Source organism: Papaver somniferum, chromosome 10, assembly GCF_003573695.1.
Source record: "Papaver somniferum cultivar HN1 chromosome 10, ASM357369v1, whole genome shotgun sequence".
NCBI classification, from domain to species: Eukaryota; Viridiplantae; Streptophyta; class Magnoliopsida; order Ranunculales; family Papaveraceae; genus Papaver; species Papaver somniferum.
The window spans coordinates 68,762,795-68,789,446 of NC_039367.1; the positions used below are offsets into that span (position 1 = coordinate 68,762,795).

The 26,652-nt window shown below is 37.6% G+C and overlaps 4 protein-coding genes across 4 annotated transcripts; 2 read left to right on the plus strand and 2 right to left on the minus strand.

Annotated features, from left to right (window-relative positions):
- Positions 1 to 9,648: 9,648 nt before the first annotated feature.
- On the plus strand, positions 9,649 to 16,329 carry LOC113318360. Its single transcript, XM_026566508.1, has 13 exons — positions 9,649 to 10,370; positions 11,109 to 11,208; positions 11,605 to 11,944; positions 12,102 to 12,214; positions 12,664 to 12,792; positions 12,910 to 13,003; positions 13,134 to 13,223; positions 13,547 to 14,379; positions 14,543 to 14,799; positions 15,243 to 15,405; positions 15,582 to 15,679; positions 15,767 to 15,848; positions 15,989 to 16,329. Exons 1-13 carry the CDS (start codon positions 9,826 to 9,828, stop codon positions 16,070 to 16,072), a joined length of 2,928 nt encoding a protein of 975 aa, XP_026422293.1. The 5' UTR covers positions 9,649 to 9,825; the 3' UTR covers positions 16,073 to 16,329.
- A 300-nt stretch (positions 16,330 to 16,629) lies between these two features.
- LOC113318364 (mitochondrial import inner membrane translocase subunit TIM22-4-like) lies at positions 16,630 to 20,370 on the plus strand. The gene is made up of 4 exons (XM_026566512.1): positions 16,630 to 16,998; positions 17,330 to 17,520; positions 17,784 to 17,856; positions 19,944 to 20,370. Exons 1-4 carry the CDS (start codon positions 16,818 to 16,820, stop codon positions 20,027 to 20,029), a joined length of 531 nt encoding a protein of 176 aa, XP_026422297.1. The 5' UTR covers positions 16,630 to 16,817; the 3' UTR covers positions 20,030 to 20,370.
- On the minus strand, positions 20,323 to 22,063 carry LOC113318363 (epoxide hydrolase A-like). Its single transcript, XM_026566511.1, has 5 exons — positions 21,830 to 22,063; positions 21,527 to 21,741; positions 21,199 to 21,369; positions 20,875 to 21,110; positions 20,323 to 20,780 (listed from the first exon to the last, which is right to left on the minus strand). Exons 1-5 carry the CDS (start codon positions 21,897 to 21,899, stop codon positions 20,585 to 20,587), a joined length of 888 nt encoding a protein of 295 aa, XP_026422296.1. The 5' UTR covers positions 21,900 to 22,063; the 3' UTR covers positions 20,323 to 20,584.
- A 2,212-nt stretch (positions 22,064 to 24,275) lies between these two features.
- Positions 24,276 to 26,471, minus strand: LOC113318361 (protochlorophyllide reductase-like). Its single transcript, XM_026566509.1, has 5 exons — positions 26,315 to 26,471; positions 26,003 to 26,101; positions 25,217 to 25,745; positions 24,766 to 25,124; positions 24,276 to 24,673 (listed from the first exon to the last, which is right to left on the minus strand). The coding sequence occupies exons 1-5, from the start codon at positions 26,357 to 26,359 to the stop codon at positions 24,518 to 24,520; spliced, it is 1,188 nt and encodes a 395-aa protein (XP_026422294.1). The 5' UTR covers positions 26,360 to 26,471; the 3' UTR covers positions 24,276 to 24,517.
- Between the last annotated feature and the right edge of the window lie 181 nt (positions 26,472 to 26,652).

Sequence of the window (26,652 nt, forward strand, 5' to 3'; positions counted from 1 at the left end):
ACCTCCACCTTCTATCCCAACCAACCAAAGAACAAGCTAGTCAAGTTTCGTTCAGTATTCTAAAGTGATTGGCAATCGTAACTTCCTATCAAAACCTTGAAGATCGAGGCCATACATGTATTGGTAGATCGTGCGCGTGCAAATTTCTTATCACAATGTGAATTGTGCTAGAATCAGGTGCCTAAATATCTAGACTAAGACTCCTAATAAAAATACATATTTGCACAAGAGTCAACATTTCAAGGTAAATGAGCTCCATTTTTATGATTTTTCATTTTTTAATTTTTTTTTTGAATTTTTTCGATTTTTTCAAAAAGATGGAGTTTTGTTTTCAATTATGGCATATTATCGTGGTATCTACTCTATACCCCCAAACCTAAACTAAACATTGTCCTCAATGTTTCAAAATATGGAAAGAATTAAAAATGCAACATATGGAAAGGGACATGCTGAGTAGAGTAAAAGGAGAGAGACCCGATTTCGGCGAAAGCAGAATTAAAACTCCGTTATTCAAGGCAAAAATCCAACATTTTCAGCCGAGATCATATTGGATTAGCAAAATATATACAAAAGGAACAAAAGGGTTTTAAGAAATTTTATCTACTGGATTATATACAAAAAAATCACCATACACCAAAAGTCTAAAGAGTTGAGGATCAACCCAAAAGAAAAGTGTAGAGACATGGAAAGTTTCAAAACACTAAAATTGGACTTAAATGGGAGAAAAATAAAACTTTTTTTTCTTTTTTTTTTTTTTTTTTTTTAAAAAGAAAATAAAATTTGGTTTTTGAAATGGGAGCAAGCCCACTGTTTGTCCTCTTAAGTAATGGAAGGAAGGCTGCGGCTCAAGAAACACTAAGTTTTAATTTTGAAAGTTTAATTTGGCCCAGTTGGTTAAGGCCCGACGTTTGTTTTAAAACTTTGGTTTCGAGGTCCACTTTTGAGTGGAATACAAGTCCACAATCAGTTATAAGCTCAGCTGGGTTTAAACCCAGAGTCCAAAATACAAGTCCAATGAAAGAATTTAAACAAGCCCACACAAAATTTAAACAAGCCCACAAATTAAACAACAAGCCCAAAAATAATTAATTACAAACCCAAAATAGAAAAATAAAAAGCCCAAAAAATTGGGTTAATTATTACAAGCCCACAATTAAAAAATTGGAAGCCCACAGGTTGGGTTCTCTTAATGGAATGGGTTTAGGCTTACCTTTTTAGCACAGCCCAGCTGCTCTGATATTGTTGCAAAAACCCAGTTGGGTTTTGGTTCTTTTCCTTGGTGGCGTCCCAGCAGAGGAAAAACAGGTTCAGAACAGCAGGTCCAACAGCAAATGAAGTGAAGCAGATGCAGATGCAAATGCTATGCAGTGAAATGCAAAAATAGCTAATAAAACAACAAGAAAAACACAGCACCAATCCCCGGCAACGGCGCCAAAAACTTGGCAGGCTTCTAAAAGGTCCTAAAAACGGGGGCCTACAGTAATACGGGGTCCTAAAAACGGGGGCCTACAGTAATACCGCAAGTGCACGGTCGTCGGTTGTAGCTCGTGCAAGTACGGGTCGATCCACAGAGATCGGGAGTGTTTTGAGTTTTCTAGCTAATTGGGTTCCTAAATTGCTGTTGGGCTTTGAATACCCTTTGAAATGGGTTGAACTGAGCTTGGGATCAGTTGGTCTTTGAAGTGTAAATGGGCTTGTGATTGAAGTTGGCTTTGGCCTTATTCCTAAGAATGAACTGGCCTCAGTCTTTTGAGTTAGGCTTTTGGGTTAAGCCCACAGTTGAATGGTTTGGGCTTTGGTTTGAGCTGGGCTTGTGGTCTTTCAACAATTTACAATGGGCTTTTGTATTTGGGCTTGACAGTGACAGGCCTTAACTTGGAAAGTGAACTGTGAGCTGGGCTTTGGAGAGGAAGCAGCAGCAGGGGAGAAATGGCAGCACTAAGTAGCAGGAGAAGCACATGTACTTGCTAACTCAACAAAAGATTCAGTTTCCAGAGTTGTGCAGTTTAAGCAATTGAGAAGAGATTATGCAAATGTCTAAGATGATGCAGTGATGCTACAGCTACACAGAATGGAAATGATAATGATACAGAACAGAATGCTAATGCTAGGATGCAAGGTATAGCTAAGTAGCAAAGTTAATGAACAACCACAGATGATTACTAACTAATATTTACAAGACTAAAATGATTACTAAGTTACAACTACAGATGCTAAAATGCTAGTAACTACAGCATGAGATGCAGGTGGTAGACAGATGCAAATGGCAGAAAATTATGCAAGATATGCAACTGCACAGAAAAGCAAGGTAAAGAAAAACAACGGCAATTAACAGGAAAGACAATGGAGAAAATGAAGAAACTAAACAACAACAATCAGATAACAGTGCAAGTGAACCAAGGCCTAAGCCAAGGGCAAGGGAGATGGTGAAACTGAAATGGTGACAATGCAAGGCCAAGGGAAGAATACAGGCATACAAATAGAATGGGAAGAGAATTAGCTTGCTATGAGCACTAATTTCTCCCAATGCTCAATCAAATCAAAGCTTCAAAGGTATCTAGCCTAGCATTCCATCAAACTAACAGTGAAATACACATAACAGTGAACATTTAACTAACAGTGAGCAACAACAGTGAACTAACATGACAAATTAAAATTAAACAGGAAATTAAAACATGAAATTAACAAGAACATAACAAACATTTGAACTACTAAACAGAGAATTAAAATTGCCAAACAAGAACCCTAAAAATTAACAGTGCAATTAAAATTGGAACCAAAAACTAAAATTAAACCTAATTGGTAACTTGGCTAGTCCAAGAACAGCTTCTACACCATACCCATCTCTTCTATTTATACAAAAAATGTAAGCAGAACCCTAATTTTGAGAACCCTAATTTTCAACAGTGACCTAGGGATCGATTTTGTAACCTGATTTGATGTGATGAGACCATTCCATCTTCGACCCATGCTTCCACTTGTTCTCCTGTATCACCTCCATGCATCAATTGCTTCTCTAGCACACGTTAATCCATCAACCCATAACCTAGGGTTTAGGTTAGGTAATAAGTTGATGGGATAAAGGGCTAGAATGATGGGGGAAGCTTTCAATCACGTGTAGGATGATGACGGAGGTGGTATGGTGGTGTCAGGGTTGGTGGAGCAGGTGGCGTAGCTGGTGGCGTCGGCAGGGTTGGTGGAGTTGCTGCTAGGGAAGGAGGAGAAGAAGAAAAACGATGGGGAAGAGATTAGGGGGTGTTTGTTTTGGGTATAGGTGTTGGGCACTTGGGTGTGAGGCGAGTGCATCAATTTTCGATGATCAGCGAGGATAAGCCGCGAGATGCGAAGATGGTAGGTAGATCAGACGGTGATGCGGAGGCAAGCGAGGAGCGACCGTCGGATGAAGTGATACAACGAAACTAACGGTGCTAGATTAGGTTAGGTGCTGTAGTGTAAGGCGGAGATATCAAACTTTGATGAACAGCAAGGGAGCAACCGTTGGATTCAACTACCATCTAATCTGAAGGCTTGGAATTTCAGCGCTGTGGTGCTCGGCAGAGACTTCAGATTTTGATGCTCTATGAAGGAGCGACCGTCGGATGCTTCTGAGAACTGATCTGATGGCTGAGAACGGAGGCGTTTTTGTGTGTAGAAAATGAGGTTGTGCGCACCATTCTTCGCGGTTTCCTTCCGTGATTTCTCCCGGCTTTTCACTACTTTTCTGCTCTTTTTGCTCCGCAAGTCATCCAGACTTTATTTATTACCTAAAAATGCAAAATTAATTAATAAAAATATTTATTCTTGAAAACAATGAAAATACAGAATATGGGATAAAATGTAGAATTAATGCACAAAAGATGAGTTAAATGCCAACAAAAAGGGATAAATATATACAATATTAGGCACTCATCAGCCCCCCACAAGGTTCAATTCCTGACTGTCTTCCTTGTGAATGCACTTACATGAAGATCAGGATGAAGAATAAACCACTTGACAAAAAATTAAGCTCAAGTATGATGCTATGGTGGACTGACAAGCTAAACCGCATGAGAGGAAGCATGCTATACAAGATTCTTTCGGACCCATCCAGAGATGTGTAAAGCAGTCATTAGGATTAGAAAAAATTTTATACTCGTAAATATGTTGTTAGCCACAAACAGATGTTAGACTTGGAAAATATGTTGTTAGAAACTTTTAAATTTCATTAGTTAGTAGATTTTAGTAGTTCTTGGTTTTGAAAATATTTTTGGATTGAAATTCTTTGAATTAAAAACTTTTATCTTGTTAGAACTTCTACTACTATGTGTACAGGTTTCAGAAAGTATGCAACAGGTTAAGTAACTACACATCTTAACTTGATGCAGAAGGTGTAACCAGAGTTTACATATGCATTTATCATGTGTAACCTAATATTACACATGCACTCACAGCAGTGTAACTTCTGGTTACACATCCATATATTTGAGTGTAAACTGAAGTTACACAAGCCATTGATCGGACTTACCCAATAAATCAAAATAAAATAAAGTTACACCAGCATTTATCATGTGTAAGCTAATGTTACACATGCATTCACAACAGTGTAACTTCTGATTACACATCCATATTTGAGTGTAAACTAAAGTTACACAAGCATTTGACCACTGGTCAGACGTACACAATAAATAAAAAATAGAATAAAATGCATTTCAACTGTGAACTGACAAAATATAAAATCTGAATAAAAGATCCTTGCACATAATCAACGTTGCAGAAAAATAAAAACGTTTGGTCCATGAGAACCGAAATGAAGAAAACTAAAAAACAAATAATCCAAGACAAATAAGAATCCACACATCAAATCATTACTTGCATAAATGAACTTTGGTAGGCTAAAGATAGTGGGGTGTAAACTTCCGAGGATTCCTGTAACCTGCCTTGTTGTGACCTATTTCATTGCAGTTGCTGCAACGAACTTTCCTCTTCACCTTCTTCTCACCTTTACTTATAATCCTTTTCCCTGATGGTCTACCTAGTTGCTTCTTCACGGTAGGCGGGTTGAGGGTGTCGTCCGGATGATATTCAACAGGCCTGTTGTAGTTGGGAATCGGCTGGATGGCATGCATATAAGTCTTCCTAAAATAGTCTATTGTAAAATATAGTGAAAATGAAATCAATGGCCTCACGTTTAATCTTGCGTATGGCTGCAAGAGCATGAGCACAAGGAAAACCATATACGCGCCACCTGGAAGAAAACAAAAACAAAATCAAAAATCAGTTAGTTGCACATACAAATCATAAAACACTCAAAATTAGCTAGCTACAGGTGCATGTACAGGATGTGTATCTTTAAGTTACACTTGCAAAATAAATGTGTAACTATTATTTACACATGCATATATCTAATGTAAAGTGGATATACACATTCTAAAAAAAAAGAACATACAGAGAGAAGAAAAAGCATAAGAAACCAAACCTTTGACATGTACAAGTCTCGTGTTCGAGGTCCACCATGTGAGACCTTTCACTAATAATTTCAAACACGGTAGGACTAGCAACCAATACTTTCCAAGACAAACCTTCATCTTGAAGAGCCACAAACTTTTCTTCATACTCAGGGGTTAATGGAGTCATCATATTAACACCAATTTTACGACGCTCCGCCATCAAACACATTATTTTCCTCCTAATCTGAAAAACAGAAAAAAAAACTCATGAATACATAAAGTGACAAAACATGAAATAAAAAGATAACAAAACAACAAAACACACACACACACACTCAATTAACCTGATCAAGAAGAGCAGATGCAGGCATCTTCTTGTGAACCAGAACCCAGCTATTGACTGATTCTGCTAGAGTACTAGATGTTCGTCCATACCGAAAACCTTTGAAATAGGCATTCGCATATGCTTCAGATGGGATTGTCTCGATGTAATCAGCCACCCAATCGCAGTTCAAGTCTCTAATCTTCTGTATGTCTTTCGCATGGTTTTCAGGTGAGAGTGCGTATGTCGCCTCTCGGAAATGGTCCATCACAAGCGAGTACCTAGGATCTGTTGCAGTGATGGGTATATTTTTCGTCAAATGATAGTAGCAGAAGCTGTGGAACCCATCTGGATAAACAAGTGGAAAACCCTGCAGGAGTCCTTCATGGCGATCCGAAAGGAAGGTGATTGGCCTCCCATCACCAACAACTTCAGTCAAATTCCTTAAAAACCACTCCCAGTTGTCGATCGTCTTAGAATCGACTAGTGCAAAAGCAAGGGGGAAAAATCCTACAAAACAAATTGTGCAGAATCGAAAGAATAATAAGTTTCACACAAACAGAAAACAATGTGCAAATACAAGTTACACATGCTAAAAAAAATATGTAACTTAAGGTTACAGATGTTATTTTCTTAGTTACACACTGAGTAAAGTAATGTGTAAGTGAGAGTTATACATGTGTAACTCTCAGTTATTTGTCAATTGAAGTTGTTCAAAAAAAAAAAAAACATAAAAAAAACATACCTTTACTACCATTGATCCCAGTAGATGCCATCAAGCAACCTTTGAATGTACCAGTAAGGAAAGTGGTATCCAAGTATACCATTGGGCGACAAAACCGGTACCCTTTGATGCATGCAGCAAATGCGATGAAAATCCGTTGGAACTGTTTATTTTCACGTTCAAACTTTATCACACTACCAGGGTTGGTTTCCCTTATAGCATCAATATACCATACCAAGTGCGAGTAGGACTTGACATCGTCGCCATAAATCGTCTCATAAACCTTTTCCCTAGCATTATATGCATGATAGTACTCCATGTTAATCCCATAGTTGGTCTGGAAATCAGCAGCAATTTTCTTGGGCTTCTTGTGAGGATTTTTGCGAACTTCTTCCTCAATCAAACTAGACGAGAAGCTGGTAGAGTAAGTTTGATTCAAGTTGCGCCCACCAGCACCACAAATGTGCTCAGGGTTATAAGACCTGACCTGAAGAGGTTCATACAAAATATAAACAATTCAACCAAAACACAATATGGTGCAAAAAACATCATGTGTAAACCAAAGTTACACATATTGTAACAAAACATAACATATACTAAGCATTAGATGACAGAACAAGGAAAACCTACCTGAAACATTTCGTTCCTTTCATCGATAGAAGCTGCATGGAATTTCCAGCCGCATTTTTCATCTGCACACTTAGCCGTAAACCTAGAATGCTCATTGTGAGTTACAAGCATTTGGAAACCAGTGCGAAGACGATACTTGGTGAAAGCAACCCTGACTTGCGTAACTCCTTCAACAAACACATGACCAATCTCACCAAGAACCTTGGGCCAACCATCCGATAACAAAGGTTTCGCATACTTGCTTTTATCTTCCAAATACATTGCAACAGTAAGATTGTTTCTGGACGAAGACGTACTACTAGACCCATTAGAAATAGAAGAATCTGCCCTAGAGCTGGAGGAAGAGGCCACACGAGGAACATTTTGTAAGAAAATATCAACGCTGGTCTTCTGTTTACTATTTGTGATGGATATAAGAGCTTGCAACGAAAAATCACAGTCAAGCGGAAAATCTTTCCCACTTTCTCGGAAGAAGAAAGTAATACCAAGTGGAGTAAACTGCTTCCATTCCCTGCAAACTTGTTCCTTAAACTCTTCAAGTTTGATATCAGTATTAACACACAGGGTAATAAAATCCGAAAAGTAGCGAACAACAGCAATGCAACTAACAGCAGCGCAACTAACAGGATCCATGACAACCTGAAAAATATCAAACACACAATAACAATATCAAAATTTTAAAATGAACGCAATTCACTCGGGGGCATTGCCCCCTCGTGAGAAGTATATTCTATGCGGCAAGCTAAATATGAGTAAAAGATACAGATGATACAACTATTTACACATAAACATGTTACATGACATATATATATGTAACTTCAACTTACACATGCTTAAAATACAACAATATATATATGTGTAAACTAAAACTACACATGCTACAACTAAAAACATCTGCTTCTTCCTCACACATGCTTAAAATACAAACATGATATATATGTGTAAACTAAAATTACACATGCTGCAACTAAAAAACATCCGCATCTTCCTTACACATGCTTAAAAATACAATATGATATATATGTGTAACCTAAAGTTACACATACTGTAACAAAAAAACAGCATGTCTAACAAATCAAATTGAAGTTGTTCTACTTAAACAAAATTGTTTCTTCGTACTCCTCTCAGTATCAACAAAAATTAACAGATCGGACATGCAAGAAGAACAAATAATTCAATTTTTTTTGAAAACAGATCTGAAATCAAAAACAAAATAAAATTCTTACCTAGATTGATTGTTTTCTTACTTCTGAAACAATGTTCTTACTATTCCTCTTCTCGGTATCAACCAAACCTGTGTAAGCATCAACAAAAACATACTCAGTATCAAAACCAAATAAAAAAAGTGAAAAAACTAGATCGCAATTGTAACAATCAAAATCAATTGAATTGAAAACTAGATCGAAATCACAACTCGTACCTACGTTGATTTCTCTATTCCAAACTGTCTTCTTCTTCTTCTTCTTCTTCTTCTCAGACTCAATAAAATCGAAACAATCCAAAAATCCAAAAATCAGTAGAAGATAGAAATCAAACAATCAATCAGAAAAAGTAATGAATCAAACCTATTCGATACAAACAGAAGATAAAATTGATACAAACCTATTTGTTGTTCTTCAATGCATCGTCTCAAACTCGTCAGATCTGAAATCCACTGAATAACATCAATAAATTGAGAAAAAGCAACAACGAATCCTTGTTCTTCGTCTCCTCTTCAACACAACAACAGACTAACGAACTCTTGTTCTTCAATGCAACAATTTCGTGTGAAGAAAAGACCTAATTCTGTTTCTGAAGAAAAAAATCAACGAGAGCAGAGAGAATAGAGAGCTGAAAACTAATTTGATTTGGTTTTCTGTTTTTGTTACCATATAAAACAGCTTTAAATACTGGAGAGTAATTATGGTATTTTCACTTTTATTAAAAATCCTGATGACGTCAGCAATCCGGAAAAATTCAAAACCAGGCCCAAAAGAAAAAAGATCTGGACCTAAAAATATCAAAAATGAAAAGTGTGGAATTGATAGTGGAGGATCCACTTTGTGGGGCTTGTATATGTTGAACCCATATAATATGGGGTTCTAATATTTTTCACATAGGAAAAACGAGGTGGTAAACAAGGAAAACCTACCATATCGATTGCGGCAAACTAGGCACTTTGCTATGTGCACATGAACCAGCCTTATCACAGCCTAGGAACCGAACCAGTCGGGTTTCCTTTGTTTGGCATTAATCATCGGCCTTTAACCAACGGTTGTAGTCCATTCAAAATTTCAAACAACGCAAATCTCAAGAAAATAAAACCCAAAGCCGAGCTACGTCACTCTCCCAACCCAAATACTCCGCTCTGACAGAATGTAAGAAAATAATAAAACAAACATAACTCCCAGCCGTTCATTTATTCAAATAAATTCAAATTCTGAAATCTACGGTCAAATGGTTAAGCGTAACATCAACGTTATAAATCTAAGACATATGGAAGTATTGTTACATGTTAACTCCATTTTTTTCCCATTCAAGAAAACGCCATAATTTTCTTCTTTTTTCACTGTTTCACAGTTTTGAATAAACATCTGATTTTCACTTCTAGGTTTTCATTTTTACTTCAATTGAAGCTGAAAATCAGAGTCTCAGAGCTGATTTGAAAATTAAAATAAAAAAGAAACCCTAGTTTTCATTTTTTTTTTCGAAAATTTCATGAAAGATTGGGAATTTGTTTCAAGATGATAGTTAGAACTTATGGTCGTAGGAAAAGTGGATTAACAAGGAGTTACTCTGATTCTGATTTTGATGAAGATGTTGGTTTTGATGATAGTTTAAATTTCAGAGAGTCTTTATCTCAAGAAGCTTCTTACAGCGTTGGGTTTTCATCACAAGATTCAACTACTTGGAATTTCGATTCTGAAATTTATGGTTCTCAACAATCACTATCTCTACTTCCTCCAAGAATTCCTGAGTCATTATCGCAAGGTGATACGAGAAAGTCGAAGAAACCTAGAAAAAACCTAAAAAGGGAATTGAAACAATTTGGTGATGTGAAACCTTCAAATTCAAAAGGGGTGGGGGTTAGGTCATTTTCTACACTTACTACGAGTACTTTAATGGAAGCACAAGAGTCTGGAGAAATGATGGAACATGTTGATGAAGTGAGTTATGCTTTGGATGGACTTAGAAAGGGGCAACCATCTCGGATCCGTCGTGCTAGTTTATTAGCTCTCTTAACGATTTGCGCAACTGCATCTCAACGTCGTCTACTTCGAACTCAAGGGTAGGTGAAAATTCAAAATTTTCCTGCCTTTCATTTTTGTTAATTGCTGTGAAATTAGTATTTTGTAGAAGTTCTGTTGTCTATTTTGCTGGTTTGAGAATTTGATTAGGTCCAAAGCAACATATAGTTGACGATTACTAGAAAAGGAAATTACATTAATATGGGTTTAAGCATAAGAATGCAAGAGCATAATTAAAACACGGTCAAGCGATCTGAACACTGATTTTGTGGAAGAGGACCTTTCTACATCCCCTCAGTATCTTAAAACTAGAATTCCCAAAAATTTTGTTTAATAGAATACCAATTTTAGAGTCTTTCTTGTAATATAGCACTAATGAATGACTACGCAACAGTTGAAGACTGTATTAGTAAAGCGACCTTACACATTTAGACGTTGGAGTCGAGAACTTTTAAGGGGTGTTGGGCACTTGAACACACGCTTGATTATATTCTGGACTCCATTATAGTTATATTATGGGTAAGTGGTAGCACTGAGGATCTTCTAATGTGCATAAGCTTTGGCAGCAGTGGCTTTTTCTTTTCCCCTTAAACCTAGTAACCCATTATCTTTTTTTGGTTGCCAGAAATGATGAAATGGGGTTTTCTCTCAGAATATGAAATGTTTTAGCCATATCGTTACAGATTCTAATTTGTGCAGGTTACCATTTTCATTTCAATGTTGGAGTCTTTTTTCATATGTGTGCTCATCTTTTTTGAATTTTTGAACTGTGTGTTCAGGATGGCGAAGACAATAATTGACTCTATCCTAGCTCTCAGTTTCAATGATTCTCCCAGCAATCTTGCTGCAGCTGCTCTTTTTTATATTTTGGCAAGTGATGTAAGTAGTTCAACTGTCTGCTTGGGGGGGATCCCTCTTAACAATTCATCTAGTTAGGTGTTCTGGGTTTGCTTCTAACTTGTAATTTGCCAATTATAGATACATTTTAAGTACTCATCATTTGACTTTAACAAAGATAACCTGCTTTAAATTCAGACTCAATATTTCAAAGATATGTCATGGTTGTAGAGAAGGTTGCCCCAAAAGTGATTACAAGAAAATTAGTATATTATTGCTTAATCATGCACAAATTAGTATTTCAATCCATAAGTTATAACACTTTAACGTGCGTCATTCTCCTTCTCAATTAATTCCTATGGTGCACTCTAATTTACTAGGTTTTCCAACAATTCAAATAGAAAAACCATCAACCTTTTAAGTTTATTACTATTTCAGGGTCAAGATGATCAACTTTTGGATTCACCTGTTTGTATTCGCTTTCTTCTTAACCTATTACGTTCATCCACATGGGTTAAGATCGAAGACAAACTGCCTACTATTGGTGGTAAGCTTCTAGGATTACATCGGAATACTGTCACTTTGGAAGATAGAACTGAACCGTTAGATGCCAGCTCCACTGCAATTATCTCAAAAGTTCAAGATATTCTTTTAAGTAGTCAGGAGATAGAGTCAAGTAACAGGGTTGATGATGGAATTGGGAGGCCAGAGTTGACCCCTAAGTGGATAGCTTTGTTGACGATGGAGAAAGCGTGCTTATCTACAGTTTCTCTTGAAGGTAGACAAAAATACCATTCTCTTCTTTTCGGTCACTGAAAGTTATTTAAATATCTGTCTGTTGTTTCTTATTTAAAATTCGGATTGAACTATCTATTGAAATCTGTTCTTAACGTTTATACATATCACTTACTTGGGGTGATGGTATGTTTGTCCAGACACATATGGTACATTTGGAAGATCTGGAGGAAGTTTTAAGGAACGATTACGGGAGCTTGGAGGTCTTGATGCTGTATTTGATGTAGCTCGGAATTGTTATTCCGTTATGGAGGTGTGAGCTTGTATGTTTATGTAGTTTTTCTTTTTGTTGTGATTTATGATGTAAAGAATAGGTTGATTGTTGTTGATCATTGTTGACCTACCACATAAAAGCTTTAATATCAACTTTTGGTTCTCTGCTCAGTCTAGCTTGTTTTCTTCTACCTTGTTATCATGAATGAGTTATTCCTTTGCCATATATCAAAGGTAGAGTTGATTTTTGTTTCCAACTCATGTGTGTATAGATCAACAAAACACGTTGTTACTTTCATCATGAGATAATGCTTTAGAAGCTTGTAAGTTGGTTCAATGAAGTCAGTATGGTTTATGAATAGCAAATATAACCAGCTTCCTCTAGGGAGTTTGGATTGTTCATTTTTTTTTTCTTGTAGTTCTCTTCTTCTTTTGGTGTTATTGTATACTCTTAATCCGTAGTTTCTTATGCAACCCATTTATTTGCAGGTCTGGTCCAGAAAAACTATGCCTTCTGCCAGGGAATTAAAAGATGAAGGGGCCTTAGAGACTGTAGTGCTGCTACTGAAATGTTTAAAGATCATGGAGAATGCCACGTTTCTAAGTAAAGATAATCAGGTACAAGTCGAATAGTATTTTCTAGTCTCTAATGATTGATATCATCATATGGCGTATGTGATTGATATGGGCCTGTAATCGTGCATGTATTATTCATATTACTGGTATTCTTAACAGGTTCACTTGCTTGGGATGAAAGGGAAATCAGACTTTGGGGGATCCTCCATTTCTTTTATAAATCTCATGATAAGTCTCATTAGAATTCTTTCAGGTAGGCTAACAATTCCATACTTCTGCTCTGCCATTTTCTAGTTAGTTTAATTGATGGTTGGCACTTAGGTGTACTCTGTATTTTTTTTTTTTTTTTAATGATTGACTGATTGTGCCAGCATTGTTTATAGGTCTTTCCTTGGATCTGAAGTCTCCCATTTTCTCTGGTAATGGGCCTCATGGTCACGCTTCCAAGATTATTTTGAAGGAAGACAGGCACTGTATGTCGTACCTTTTTTTTTCCTCCTTTTTCTTTTTATACAGTATGTTGCATGTGAGGATGATTAAGCTTCACAAGAACTTGTTGAAAGCACCCGTCCTCTGAAAGCTACCCTGCTTCGAGCAGTTTGCTGATCCATCACTTATTTCATGTAGCTTATAATCATTAAGGAGTTTTTTTGTTTGTTTTGAGTTTACTGTTTGTATATTGAAAAATCTCCAGCATTCAGAGGGCACTCAGTTAGCAACTCAGTAATACTACATTTTTGTATGTCATTTCTAGAAGGAAGCGCGGAACTAAAAGTTTGCTTTCGTCAATTTGCAGTTGATCTGGATGGAATTGTATCTAGCAGTTCATCTGGAAGGTGCTGTGGCACTGATAAGGCTTCTCAAGACAGCTTCAATGTATCTCAGAAATTCCCAAGATTGTCTACTTCTCCGTCAGTCATTTATGTGTCTAGTTCTGAAACTACATCGAGATCAGTTATTGGAACATCAAAGAGTTCACATTGTGGGGTAGGCAGAAAAATTAATGGTTTGAAGATGAATGCTAGTCTTAGTAAGAGACCTACTGTTACTAAAACCAGCAAGTGCATGAATTTAGATGACAGCGAAGATTCATTTGCATTTAATGAAACATCAAAACTTTCCGATGGGGGAGTAGGCCTAAAAGTTAATGGTCTAAAGGTCGGTGCCGGTCTGAGTAAAAAACCTAGTGTTGCCAAAGACAGTGAGTGCATAAATTTAGATGATAGTGAAGATCCATTTGCGTTTAATGAAACATCAAGTTGTTCAAATGGTGGAGTAGGCATAAAAATCAATGGTCTCAAGATGAGTGTTGGTCTGACTAAGAGATCTAGTGTTACGGAGAACATTGAGTGCATAAATCTAGATGACAGCCAAGATCCATTTGCATTTGACGAAGACGAGTTTAAACCATCAAAATGGGATAAGTTACCAAAGAATAAAGTAATTCGAACACAGAAAAGCAGAAAATCAGTTAGAGAGTTCAATGACGTTTGTGAACCGATGCTTATATCCAGCCAAAGTGAGACTAGTAGGGAGGAAAATTGTCATTCTTGTGAGATCACTGAACCACCTGCAGTTGAAGGAGGAAGTCCGGACCTTTTATCCGATTGTCTTCTTAGTGCTGTGAAGGTATCTCTCTCTTCATGATTCTTCTGAGTTTGGAACTATTTGGTAATTGCATTGCACTATTATTTTCACTTTCAGGACCTTCCTGTGAGGATAGAGTATTTTATAAATTTCTAATTGATCATGGAACCAGTTATTGAAACCTAAAATTTAAACCTTTTGACAGGTTTTGATGAACTTAACGAACGACAATCCTTTAGGATGTCAGCAAATTGCTGCATGTGAAGGACTCGAAACATTGTCTAAGTTGATCGTTGGGCATTTTCCATCATTCACTTCATGCATATACTTATGCAAGCTGACGAAGGACAACAATACGCCACAGAGTCAGAAAGACAGGCACTTGACAGATCAAGAGTTAGACCTTCTTGTAGCTATTCTGGGCTTGCTTGTGAACTTGGTGGAGAAAGATAGTCAAAACAGGTTCAGTTTTGTTTCTTACTTTGAATCACATATCTAATCTTGAGTTATTATTTCTGTGAAAAAGAGGGACACTTTTTTAGGGTTGTATGGATTTTGAGCTATTGTTTCCATAAATTAGTCAAGGATCCATGTGACAAGTAAACTTTCTTGCTCTTTCTGAACCATCTCATGTAATTTATCAGTAGAGCTGTCTGTGTGGAGAAAATTAAGGATATAACTGTAAACCCGGTTTCTACACAATTGAAGTACCATGATCTAATGATAGGTTTTCTCACCTCATCTCCAAAGTGATTTTTAATCTAATTTTTCACAAGTGTGTCTCATACCTATTCCCTCTGCCACTTCCTACTTTATAACATGTGTGCCTTGATGTGTTTATTTTTTTCCTAAGTGGGAAGGTCCCGTCCCAGTGGTAAGTTTCAGTTTACTGTTTCTATCTGCAGATCCCAGCTTGCGTCTACAAGTGTCTCACTACTGACATCCGGAGAATCAGAAGAGACGGAAACCCACACTGATGTAATTCCACTTCTTTGCTCTATCTTTTTGGCCAACCACGGCGCAGGTGAAGCAGCTGAAGCAGCTGAAGATGGAAATCAATTGACATGGGTAAGTAACTTGGTTTTTTAGTACATTTACTATGGTGCTCGATCTGATATATTTAGAAGTGGAATCGAATCCCATACAACATCTACAAGAGTAAGAAAACTTATGATGCAAAGTTGCTCCTGAAGGATCGATATGCAGTAACTTCTCTAAAATCAGTATTGTGTGAATTCTTACAGAGTGAAGAGGCTGCTGTTCAACAAGGTGAACATGAAGCTGAGAAGATGATCATTGAGGCTTATGCAGCTTTGCTTCTTGCCTTCCTTTCAACAGAGAGGTTTGCTCTCTCTCTGCCTCCCTCTTGCCCTCCCTCTCTCCCTCTCCCTTCATCCCCTGACTAAAATGTTTCATATGTTGCCGCCAGTAAAAATGTGCGTGAAGCTATTTCCAGCTGCCTTCCTGATCATAGTTTGGAGATTCTTGTGCCTGTGTTGGAACGATTTGTGGTAAGTAGCATCTGTCACTGGTTTTCTTTTCTTTTTTACTCTTTTACTACCAGGTTTTGACAATACCCCTCAAACTCTTTTGCTTGTCGCTGCTCCTGTTTGCTGATTGGTTTATGATGCATGTTTTTTCTTTCCTTCAGGCGTTTCATCTGACACTGAACATGATATCACCGGACACGCATGCTGTTGTAAGCGAAGTAATTGAATCTTGCAGGAGGAGTTAAGAGTATAAAAGCCAACCCTAGTTGTAACCTGGGCCAGTCCATCTCTCTGTTGTATTAAAAGGTGGCCTCAACCAGCAGTAAAATTTGACAAGCCTCTATCTCTTCTAGTCAGATCATTTGTGTTTCTTTTGTCCATTATTTTTTATACGTGTTTCACCATCTCAGTGTATGATGTGTTTGTACACCCGCTAGACGGATAATTGTATACAAAAGAACAATAAGGAAATTATAATTGTTTTCCTCTTTTTTCTTTTCAACCTCCACCTTCACCTCAATGTAGGTCCATGGTGTATTCAATTTATTTTTGAGCAAGTTGTATATTGCTGGTCAAGTATATTGCCAACCAAATCTCTCAAGCACCTACGTATTTGCAAACCCGGAATTAGTCTTTTGCACATTTTAGGTGTCATCAGATTTCCAGCATCATTTTCAACCAAATTTCTGTTCAGGTGGTCGGAGACGGTTCTCGGTAGACATCCGTCTGAGGATATTTACTGGTTGCCTATAGCAAAACCGAATTCAAATGAGTGCCTAAATCCATATTTGTGCCTACGAAATTACTCTTTTCGTGAGCGTTTCTTTAACTTGAAGAAAACATCTTTAATGGCGGGATCTCTTCTTCTATTTACCCCTCCTTTCGCATTTCTCTACTTCTTTTCTCCTTCGAACAAAGTCTATTAGGGTTTATCATATTATAAGAGTGTAAAATACTGTTGCATAAACCCTTCTTTAGTTTGCAACAACCATGGCCTCTACTTCAGAAGCAGAATCTGCTCCTGCTCCTGCTCCTGCCGCCGCTACTTCGAGTTCAGAAGTAGCAGAGAAACCTGCGGTAGAGCCATTGAGATTACCATCAATTGAGGAAGTTCGTGGGCAAGATATCTGGAATAATTGTGCTGTTCGTAGTGTTGTTAGTGGAGTAATGGGTAAAATCTCAATCTTTCCTTCTCTCTAACGTAAGATACACAGTCAAATCACTGATTTGATTCTCTATTGTCAATTCAGTGTATGTTGGACCAGAAAAAGGTTTGATTTTTATGCTCAATTTGAACATTTTTGAAAATTTCTGATACTTAGGGTTTCGAAAATGAATGAATTAATAATGGTATTGAGTCCTTGTTTTATGTTGGACCAGAAAATGTTTGATTTTTATGGTTGATTTGAAGTAGTGTGATTTGTTTGTTGTTGGAGGATTTCTGAATTTTGGGGTTTTATTATTTGAGATGATTGATTTATGTTTTTGTTATGTTTTTGTAGGAGGTGGCTTAGGGATAGCGATGGGTTTGTTACTTGGGGCATTAGATAATCCTATGATGCAAGAGGAAATGACTGTAAAACAGCAGATTATTCATTCTGCAAAAACAATGGGTAAAAGGAGTTATCATTCAGCCAAAACATTTGCAATCATGGGTTTGGTTTTCTCTGCTGCAGAATGTGTTGTTGAGAAGGTATAATCACAAACTCTGTGAAATACAACTTGTTTGATCTGTGACTTAAGACGAGCCTGCAATCCTACATTTGTAGAGCTCTTGTACATATATATTATTCGCACGTCTGATATGAAAATGATCAAGTCCAGAGTTCACCAAAATATGATTTTTCGAACACGGTTCTTATCTAGATGGCGTAGCAAATTCTGCTTGTATATTTGTGTTTATTTATGGATTTCTGCTATCTTGTTTGCCTAATAATTTGGGATCTCTGAGTTTAGGCTCGGGCCAAACATGACACGACGAATTCGGCTGTAGCAGGGTGTGTTACTGGAGGTGCATTATCTGCCAAGGGTAAGGATTATATATCAATCTGTCATTTATATGAATTGGTAAAAGTTGAGCCTAGAATAAATGTTACTATCAATCTGTGTAAATTCATGTTGGTTTAGTTTTGTTTGTGATTGTAATATGAGTTGTCTGCTAACCTGCTGGCATCTAGCTCCACTTTTGTGTTCTATGCTTTCTATAATTTACTTGGTGCGGAATTCTAAGCTAGACCGGTTTCTTACTGTGAGACTGCGCTTCATCTGAAAGATTTCCTCTTAGTCCATTAATAAAAGGGAACTCTCCTCATACTATATGAAATTCCTCCTTGTTTCTCATCAGGGTTTATCTCACCTGTTATCATCAGATTAATAAGGATCAGGGGCGGAAGCACAGGTTGACTAAACCTGGCTGTAGCCCCCCTTTTTTCTTACAAAACCTCACCAAGGTAGTAATTCACCCTTTGTCAAATTTTTTTTATGAGTTTAGCCCACCAAACTCATCAGTTTAGTCCACCGATCACAGCTGTTTAGTCCACCATATTCATATATGTGTTTTTTGTTAGCATAGTAAGAAGAAGAAGAGGAATAGAGAACAAAAAAAAGAAAGATTTAGTCCTTAGTGTGAAGTATTAGAGTTGCTTACTAAGTGTTTGTTTAATTGCTTCATAGTAGTTGCGTTATGTATTTGCTATACTGTTTCCGCAAAAAAAAAAATCATTACAGGACATTAACAAAGCTTGGAATACTACTTGTTCTCTAATTATTCTTTTGGTGAGTGATACAAAGCTGAACTTTTACAGTAGACAGTAGTCATCATCTTTATCACGGTATGTATGGCCTATTATTTTCATACTCCAACATAAAAGTTCAACCTCCCAAACCTAAAGTAACAGGCATAGAGGATACGAAGAAGTCATTGCACTACTAATGATCAAAAAAAAAAAAAAGAATGAAAACTTAACTGCCCTACTTCAAACTATAGTTACTCTGTTGGGCAAGGGTTTCATATAAGCTTCATTTCAATCTCCCTTGTGTTTGGTTGGTATTTTCAGTCAAGAGTAGCTGCAAACTTCAACCAATAGTTACTTTGTTGGGCAGGGTCCAATATAAGCTTCGTTGCAATCTTCTGTGTGTAATCTTTGATTGGTATTTTCAGTCTGCACATCGCAGTATTGTATGTATCTAAGTCTCTGCAATTACAGTACGTTAAAAGCAACGCTTCTGCTTTGGTCCTATATATACTTTGAAAACATGCATTTGATCCAGTCCAGTTAATCAGCCTTTTGTGAAGTGGAAATCTATTGCAAGGCATTAATCATGCATTTGGTCCTTATTTTATTAGTACTTTGAAGCTGAAGTGGTATGTGTTCCCCCGCATTTATTTGGGTGTGGCAAAAAATTTTTTTTTAGCCCCCCTCATTCTGAAAACCTGGTTCCGCCACTGATAAGGATCAACCACCTCATTGATGTTGCATATATTCCCTGCTTTAAGTTATCTGTATTACACTTTGCATAATTCAGTTGTTGCCGTTTTCTGGAAGATGACGTTGTTTTTAATTATACCACTTCCTAAAGTGTCTGAACATTTGAAAGGATTAACCCTTTTAGTCTTTACACTACCATTGAAGGAAAACTAGACTGCTACAGAATGTTGGAGATGGGGTTCTTCTCCTGGAAGAATTTCCCAGTAATGTATGGTTAAAAAATTGCTCGTCTGCTTACCTGGTTCTAATAATGGCCCGTGTTATTCTACTCATCATTGCACAAGACAGCTGAGATCTGTCAATCTACACTGTTGACAGGATGGTTAAGATGGGTGAAAATGATCCGTCTATGTGGTGTTTCACCAAAAGCCAAGATAGTTCAGAAAGTATTAGGAGAAAGCGTTTGGGATTTAAAAGCTTAACCGGGATCCCTACCTTTTGTTAAGAGGAAACAAAAGAAAAGAGTCACATTTCACCTTTAGGATCTTGTTTGTATTATAGTGTTATCTTTATTTAAGTGTGCTTCGTTAATTTATAAAAAAAAAATTCTTCAGTAGATAATTATGCAACCAGTATCTTTCTTGTCTAGGGCTATGATAATCGGTTTCTGGATTTTGTGTCATTTCAGGTGGTCCGCAGGCAGCGTGCCTTGGTTGTGCTGGTTTTGCAACCTTTTCGGTCTTGATCGAGAAGTTTATGGACAGGCACACTTGATTTTATAGAGAACATTATTCCAAACTTGTATACAGATATATCTACCCAGCACTACTTATTTATTTTCCTCTCATCCAAGAGGACGTACTTGTTTTATTTTTTTTTGTTGTTGTTTTTAAGATAGCAGCTTAGTTTAACTCAGCATGTAGATTTCTCCCTCCTTCGATTCTGAGACATTCCTACACTACTGCTTTGAAGTTCAGCAAAAGTTTGAGATTATTTTGAATCTGAAAAACTGAGTGAAATTTTGTAGGGCAGCATGCAATAATGGGGGAGTAACAATTTCTAGAGAATTTTGTGTTGAACTGGTTTCTTTGTGCTTTTAATTTTGTTTGATTTTATTATTATTGCATACTTTCTGCTGTTGTAACCAAATCCTGCAACACCAATCAAAACTAAATAGAGCCATACCCAAGTACTTGGTAGATTATAGGCAAGTATTACAAGTTTTCTGGTACCATCATCTCAATTATTAACCTTACTACAGTAGTTGTTGGATCGGAGACGAATCAGGATCACACATGGTTGTGCTTACCGAAGAATTTGACGAGGAGCTCATTCCTCCTGAGCAAAATGGGTTCCTTCTGATAAAGATACGAGTTCCATATCAGGAACATACTCCTTCACCTTTTCGCTAGATATATACTGTTCCATCCCTGGAAACTTGAGAATGTAGTCCTTCTCACCCATGATCACCAACACTGGAACGCCAACTTTTGGATTGTTTATACCAAACTGCTCATTAATTGACCTAAGATAAGACAGAACAAGCATAGAATGAGATTAAGTGCAACATAAACTGAAGAACCTACTCCTCAACAATTATTCAGAACTCTATATTTTACCTATATGGAACTTGCAATGCAGTACGGAAACCAGATTTTTCATACAGAGAAGCATAAGCTGAGAGATCTTCTTCACTGAACCACGGTGGGAGTGGATGAGATTCATCTACCAAGTCCATGATCTCTTTATCTTCTGGTGCTATAGGTATCACACTCTTCGAAAAGAGAATGTATATGTTTCGAATAACATTCTTCACTTCTAAGCGTCCAAAATCCGCTTCAGCCCTTCCTGGTTTCTGAAAAGCAGTTTAAGAGACAAACTTAGGACCAAGGGGTACATACAGATGTTTTATTAGTGTTATAATCCGTCTAATAGTCCGGTACCTGCCATCTGCGAATGTAGAAACCCTCAGGAAGCTGACCAGCAAATGCAAGTGAAGGACCTGGAGGTAGAAATGGAACACCTATTGCCACAACACCTCTCACTCTTTCTGGGTGTAGAATTGCGAACAGGTAACCTGGTCGAGCTCCAAAATCTTTCGCAACAATAAAAGCCTAAATGTCATTATGAAATGGAAATACCCATCATTTAGTCAATAACCTTAAGCAGGGAAAGTCACTCGTGGTGACCAGGTGAGTTCAAAAATCTTAAAGCCCTAAATATGAATCTTTTGAAAAATGACAAGATGAGAATAACTGTTTAATCAAAAACCTTGGAGATGGATAAGGAGTCAAAGATGTTGAGAGGGTCCTTGATGAGGTCACCGAAGGAAGCCTTTTCAGGTTCTTGGGGGATTTCTGATAATCCATAGCCTCTGAAATCAGGAGCAATTGCACGGTATCCAGCTTTTGCTACCGCGATCATCTGGTGCCGCCATGAATACCAAATCTCAGAAAATCCATGTAAGAAAACTACTACTGAATCACCTACAGAAATGAGAAATTACGCATTTTTAGCAAATTGATTGTAAACAGATACCGAAAAACCTATGATTAAGATTGTTATTACTAACACCTGTTCCGATTTCGGCTAAGTGAAGCTTGAGACCCCTTGAATCAACATACTTGTGCTGGATCTGATCCATTGATGTTCAAACTAGATACTGAAAACAAAGATGAGTAATTAACACACTGGCAATATTTGTACTAGTAATATTCTCTCACACAATCTTTCCTGCACTTATTATTTTGTAAAAGACTTTTGTTTATCCTTTAGAGAGGGCGACGAGCTCTATATACATTGGAATGGTTCCCGAGACTACAGATGTTATTTCAATTGAGGATCCAATCACATTCAGTTAGTGACTGATGCTTGATATACTTCTAGAACAAAGTGTGTGACTTGTCACATGGACTACCTGTAGCTTATCAATTGTATGCTGAAATAGTAAAACCTAATTTAAGTGCAGATTCTCTAATTGGATTCTTTACATTAGGATCCAGCCAAAGTGATTAATGTAAACTGTTTCCCATTTCATTAATATTAGATATGAAGTTCTTTAAGTATCTGTCTTTTAACTTCTGTTCTTCTTTCAAAGTGATTGACTGTTTCTTGAGTCAGATTTGCTGTAACTTTTTCTATTTATTTGCCGGGGGTTACTTGTGGATGTATGGTCCATTCATGTCAACCTGATCAGTGAAACATCTAACTCCGGCTGACTCCAGTCCTGACCTGAAGGTGACCAAAGTAGATGCTTGTTTCATTAGTAGAAGAGGATACCATGCCAAGTGTTGTCCCATAAATTTCATGTCAATTTAGTTAGTTATTATATTTAAAAGACAGTGCTAGTTTTCGTGTTCAACACTTCAATTCATTAGTTTTCCTGGGAGTGTAAGGTTTTTTTCTTCTTGACCAGAATGCATTAGATACTTTCGACGTGTTTACTTTTATAGTCATACTTTTTTTTCATGCTCAGGTATCGTATTCTGGGTATGAGACCTGCAATTCAGATGATGAGAGCACTGAATGAAATCATAAAAGATTTAGAGTCAGGATTACTGGCTAGGGAAATAAATTTGACTGCGTTGGTGTCCTATGCGAATGCTTTTCTGGCTTTGGTTTAGAGGGTTCTAGTATTTGTGAAAGAAGAGTAAAGACTTTTGAAAGGGAATTTACCTGAATCAGTGTCAGTGGTTCATTTGAAACGCCTTTACTACTATAGTTTCTCAGACAATTTCCTCAAATGTATGTTGCCAGTTGAACTATTCCTTTTGTACAACCCTGAGGTATTGGGTTTAAGTGGCAATGAGTTCTGTGGTTTATTTACGGTAAAAATATGAGTTCATTTTGTCCAGATTTCTTGATGTCTGAAAGGGTAACAATGCTTCTTGCAGGAAGCAAGAGAGAGAGAGAGAGAGAGGAGGAGGAAAGGAGATAGGTTGGATGAAATCACCCGTTGTTGAGAGAGAACTGGGAAACACTTCCGAGGAATGAAAATTACTCGACGAAGGGCTAAAACTCTTCCCTTCATTTATCAAAATGTGGTTGATGCTGGGATGGCTAGAGGATTGGCTTGGTCACTTGGAGGAGAAGATGAACGGCTGAGTAAAGCTCGAGCTGTTCTACTTCTCACCAGAGGCAGGAAGAAAAACCTAAAAAACCCTGATCTTTGGCTTGCTGCTGGTGCTTGAGCTTAATCAAGAAGGATTCTGAGGTTCTTAGAGCCAAGGCGTTGCAGGGCTGCCCAGCAAGTGGGACAGGGTCAATTGAGATAATCAAACAATGCAATAATGATACTCATATCATTATTTTGGTGGAGAAAATGTTTTGACATGACTGGAAGGTGGACAAAGCTAAAACTGGATGAACTGAGCAGTTACTCTTGCCCTACGTATTGGAGATTTCTAGGCTATGTATTACAAGTTTGTACTCCAACATGGGACTGAGGAGACACTGAAAGATGTGCTGCTTCTGAGCCAAAGCATAGTGCAAGATGGCAGGCAGTATAGAATTCTCAGCTGCCCATATAAGCCATTTTGAAGAAAGCAGTTGCTGCACCGGGAAAAGATGTGCATGCTGCAGATAGTGGCAAAAACTAGAATTTCCTGTAAGTTCAAGTACTCTTGTACAGATTTTCATTGAAAAGAATGTTGTTCTCTACTGGTTGGATAATAATGCCGTGATTTTTCTTAGGGTTTGCTTAAACTTTATGAAACCTTCCAGGGTGCTTTTCACTCTAGACTAATGGTTTATGCTAAAGTTACTATTTCTTGATCAGATTTCTGACCCACCAGATGTGGAAACTGATGTGAGTAGATTATCTTAGGTTTGGTGTGCATTTATCAATTATGGTTGCTCTCTTATCTGGTCTCCAGACCTTGTGGCTATCATGAAAAAAAGATATGTTCAAATCCATCCCGTGGGAGTTAATTGTGTTTATATGTGAAATAAAATCTAAAATAACAATTAGGAGAGTTTTTTGTAATGATTCCGATGTCACATTTCATCTCTGATACACGTCTTGAAACAAGCACGACCGTATATTTTCTGTAATATGATTTGAAATTGCCATGATATTAGATATTTGTTGAAGAGTTGCTTTATTGCTCTTTTTAGTGCAAAATTTTCAAATTTTACAAGAGGGAACTTATTATTACTCAACTATACTAGCTGTTCATACGCACAATAGCACACACTCGTCAAGATCCAAGGCTGTTCTGCAGGTCCTTCCTCCCTTACCAGTTATATCTCCGAAGTTGCTCTTCAAGCTAACCCAACAAGCTTCTCACTAACCTCCCAGACCTTTCGTGCCTTATCAACATCACTAGCCTCTTGTGATAGCTGGTTCTCAAAAGAAGCTGAATCCTTATTCCAGCTCCAATAAACACCTGATTTGGTTAGGCTTGGATCACTTACCACCTGAAACAAAAACCAGTGGTGTTATTATTTAAGTAACTGTATTGTTATTATCCTGGTTTCTCTTTGATTGACTCTGATGGTAATTTTCTCACCTGTGCAAGTCTTTTACCAGATTCTTCTTCTGAGACAAAGCCCTTGGTAATGTACTTTTGAAATGGAGGAAAAAGGGTTCTGAACAATGGAATATGCTCCCTGAACAAGCCAGTCGTAGCAATGCAACCAGGGTAGAGAGAAGCAAATGTGATTCCGGTCTCCTCGTGGTAACGTCTGTGGAACTCTTGCATGGTGAGCATGTTGCAGATTTTGCTATCCTTGTAGGCCTTGGCACCATCAAAGTTTCCTCCGTCAATCATGGCTGAACTGTTCAATCCATTCAGCCCCCCTGCAAGTCCACGAAGATCCCCTAGGTTGGCCTTTGGAGGTACATTACCAGCCAACGTGTTTGTGTTACCTAAAAACCCACCAAGTTTGAAATCACATCGTTCGCTAACTCTGCATGTTAATTAATACAGTTCATTACGATTCTAATGAGAAAGGACATACCTGTTATTGAGCCGACGATGATGAGGCGCTTAGATGGGTAATCAGACTTATTTAGGTCGTCCATTAGCAACCGGGATAGTAAGAAATGTCCTAGGTGGTTAGTTCCGACACTGAGCTCGAACCCTTCGGCTGTGAAAGCTGGTTCTCTTGCAGTGGGCTGGTAGACAGCTGCATTATTTACTAACACATCAAGTGGTCTACCTGACTGCCTGAAGTTGTCCACAAACTGCCTGACACTGTCAAGGGAAGAGAGGTCGAGGTGCATAATGGTGTAGTTCTCCTTGGACATTCCTGCTGATTTAGCTGCTCTCTCAGCCTTGAGGAAGTCCCTGCAGGCCATTATGACGTGCCATTTCCCCGTCTCTGCCAGAGCCTTTGCTGTGGCTAGACCGAGTCCTGACGAAGCTCCGGTGATCACCACGCTTCCCTTTCTTAGTGTTTTCTTCTTTTCTTGTGAGGCACGGTTAACAGCTGGAGTCATTACTGCCGTTTGGGATCTAATGCTTCTGGTCCTTTGGCTATACTCTCTCTGCAGGATTTTGTCAAAAGTGAGAAGTAAGAAATGGAAACAGTGAAATATGACAACTCAGTTGAATTTGCGAGTGGGTATGTATTATGATCATTAAACAATTTATATTTCTATACGTCTTGGCTTCTTTTGCAAATAGATCAGTATATGTTTTTTCTTTCAATTTATGTGTCAATCTTCATTTATGGCCTAAAATTTGTTTACGTTTTCCTTAGTACAATGATCAGTTCCAGTGTGTAGAAAGGGCCTTATTATACCTTGCTCCTTACGATGGTTGGATTGAACTTTGTCTTCAGATGCTCGCTAATAGAAGTTCCAAGGGAAGTTGTTTCCTTGAGTTGCACGAGTGACTTTCCCTGCTTAGATAGAAGAAAGCACACTTTAAGTTCTAAATCATCTCTATAATCCATTTAACTATGAAGTAGACAAACTCTTTGAGAAACGTAAGCTAAATAAATCTACAAAATAATAGATTACAAGGTATGTCACCGTGTGAAATAGATTACAAGTAATATATATGGGTCTAGTGTACACAATTGTCATTGTTATGGCATTATAGTCGAACAGACCTCTTTGTGGATGGAGACAGCTGATGAAAGTAGAGAAGTTGCCATAGCTGAGGTTACTTTGGTTGAAATATTATACTTTGAATCTCAGGATATAGCAAAATGCTGGAGTGGGTAAAGAAGGGAAAGTAGTGCTCAACTGTTTGAAGGAGATATATGAATGATTCTTTTTATAGTGTTTTGGAAACATAGTACATCATTGTCTGTTAGGTGAACATATTGACAAAATGTTATGGATTAACAGGATTATGTAGGACCCACATAGAGGATAAAAGGTACCATGTCATCATCTGTCAACCAATAAGATTCACTTATCTAGATTTCTTCTGACACTTTTTAAC

Bases quoted from the DNA above. Each gene is read 5' to 3' on its own strand.
- LOC113318364 (XM_026566512.1), top strand. From the start codon at position 16,818: ATGGCCTCTACTTCAGAAGCAGAATCTGCTCCTGCTCCTGCTCCTGCC. The intron at 17,521-17,783 runs GTATAATCACAA...CTCTGAGTTTAG, and splicing joins CAGAATGTGTTGTTGAGAAG to GCTCGGGCCAAACATGACAC. The intron at 17,857-19,943 runs GTAAGGATTATA...GTGTCATTTCAG, and splicing joins AGGTGCATTATCTGCCAAGG to GTGGTCCGCAGGCAGCGTGC.
- LOC113318363 (XM_026566511.1), bottom strand. From the start codon at position 21,899: ATGGATCAGATCCAGCACAAGTATGTTGATTCAAGGGGTCTCAAGCTT. The intron at 21,370-21,526 runs GTTTTTGATTAA...AATGACATTTAG, and splicing joins ACTCCTTATCCATCTCCAAG to GCTTTTATTGTTGCGAAAGA. The intron at 20,781-20,874 runs GTAAAATATAGA...GTCTTATCTTAG, and splicing joins GCATTGCAAGTTCCATATAG to GTCAATTAATGAGCAGTTTG.
- LOC113318361 (XM_026566509.1), bottom strand. From the start codon at position 26,359: ATGGCAACTTCTCTACTTTCATCAGCTGTCTCCATCCACAAAGAG. The intron at 25,746-26,002 runs GTATAATAAGGC...AAAATCCTGCAG, and splicing joins CAACCATCGTAAGGAGCAAG to AGAGAGTATAGCCAAAGGAC. The intron at 24,674-24,765 runs GTGAGAAAATTA...TTTTTGTTTCAG, and splicing joins CTGGTAAAAGACTTGCACAG to GTGGTAAGTGATCCAAGCCT.
- LOC113318360 (XM_026566508.1), top strand. From the start codon at position 9,826: ATGATAGTTAGAACTTATGGTCGTAGGAAAAGTGGATTAACAAGGAGT. The intron at 10,371-11,108 runs GTAGGTGAAAAT...CTGTGTGTTCAG, and splicing joins CGTCTACTTCGAACTCAAGG to GATGGCGAAGACAATAATTG. The intron at 11,945-12,101 runs GTAGACAAAAAT...ATGTTTGTCCAG, and splicing joins ATCTACAGTTTCTCTTGAAG to ACACATATGGTACATTTGGA.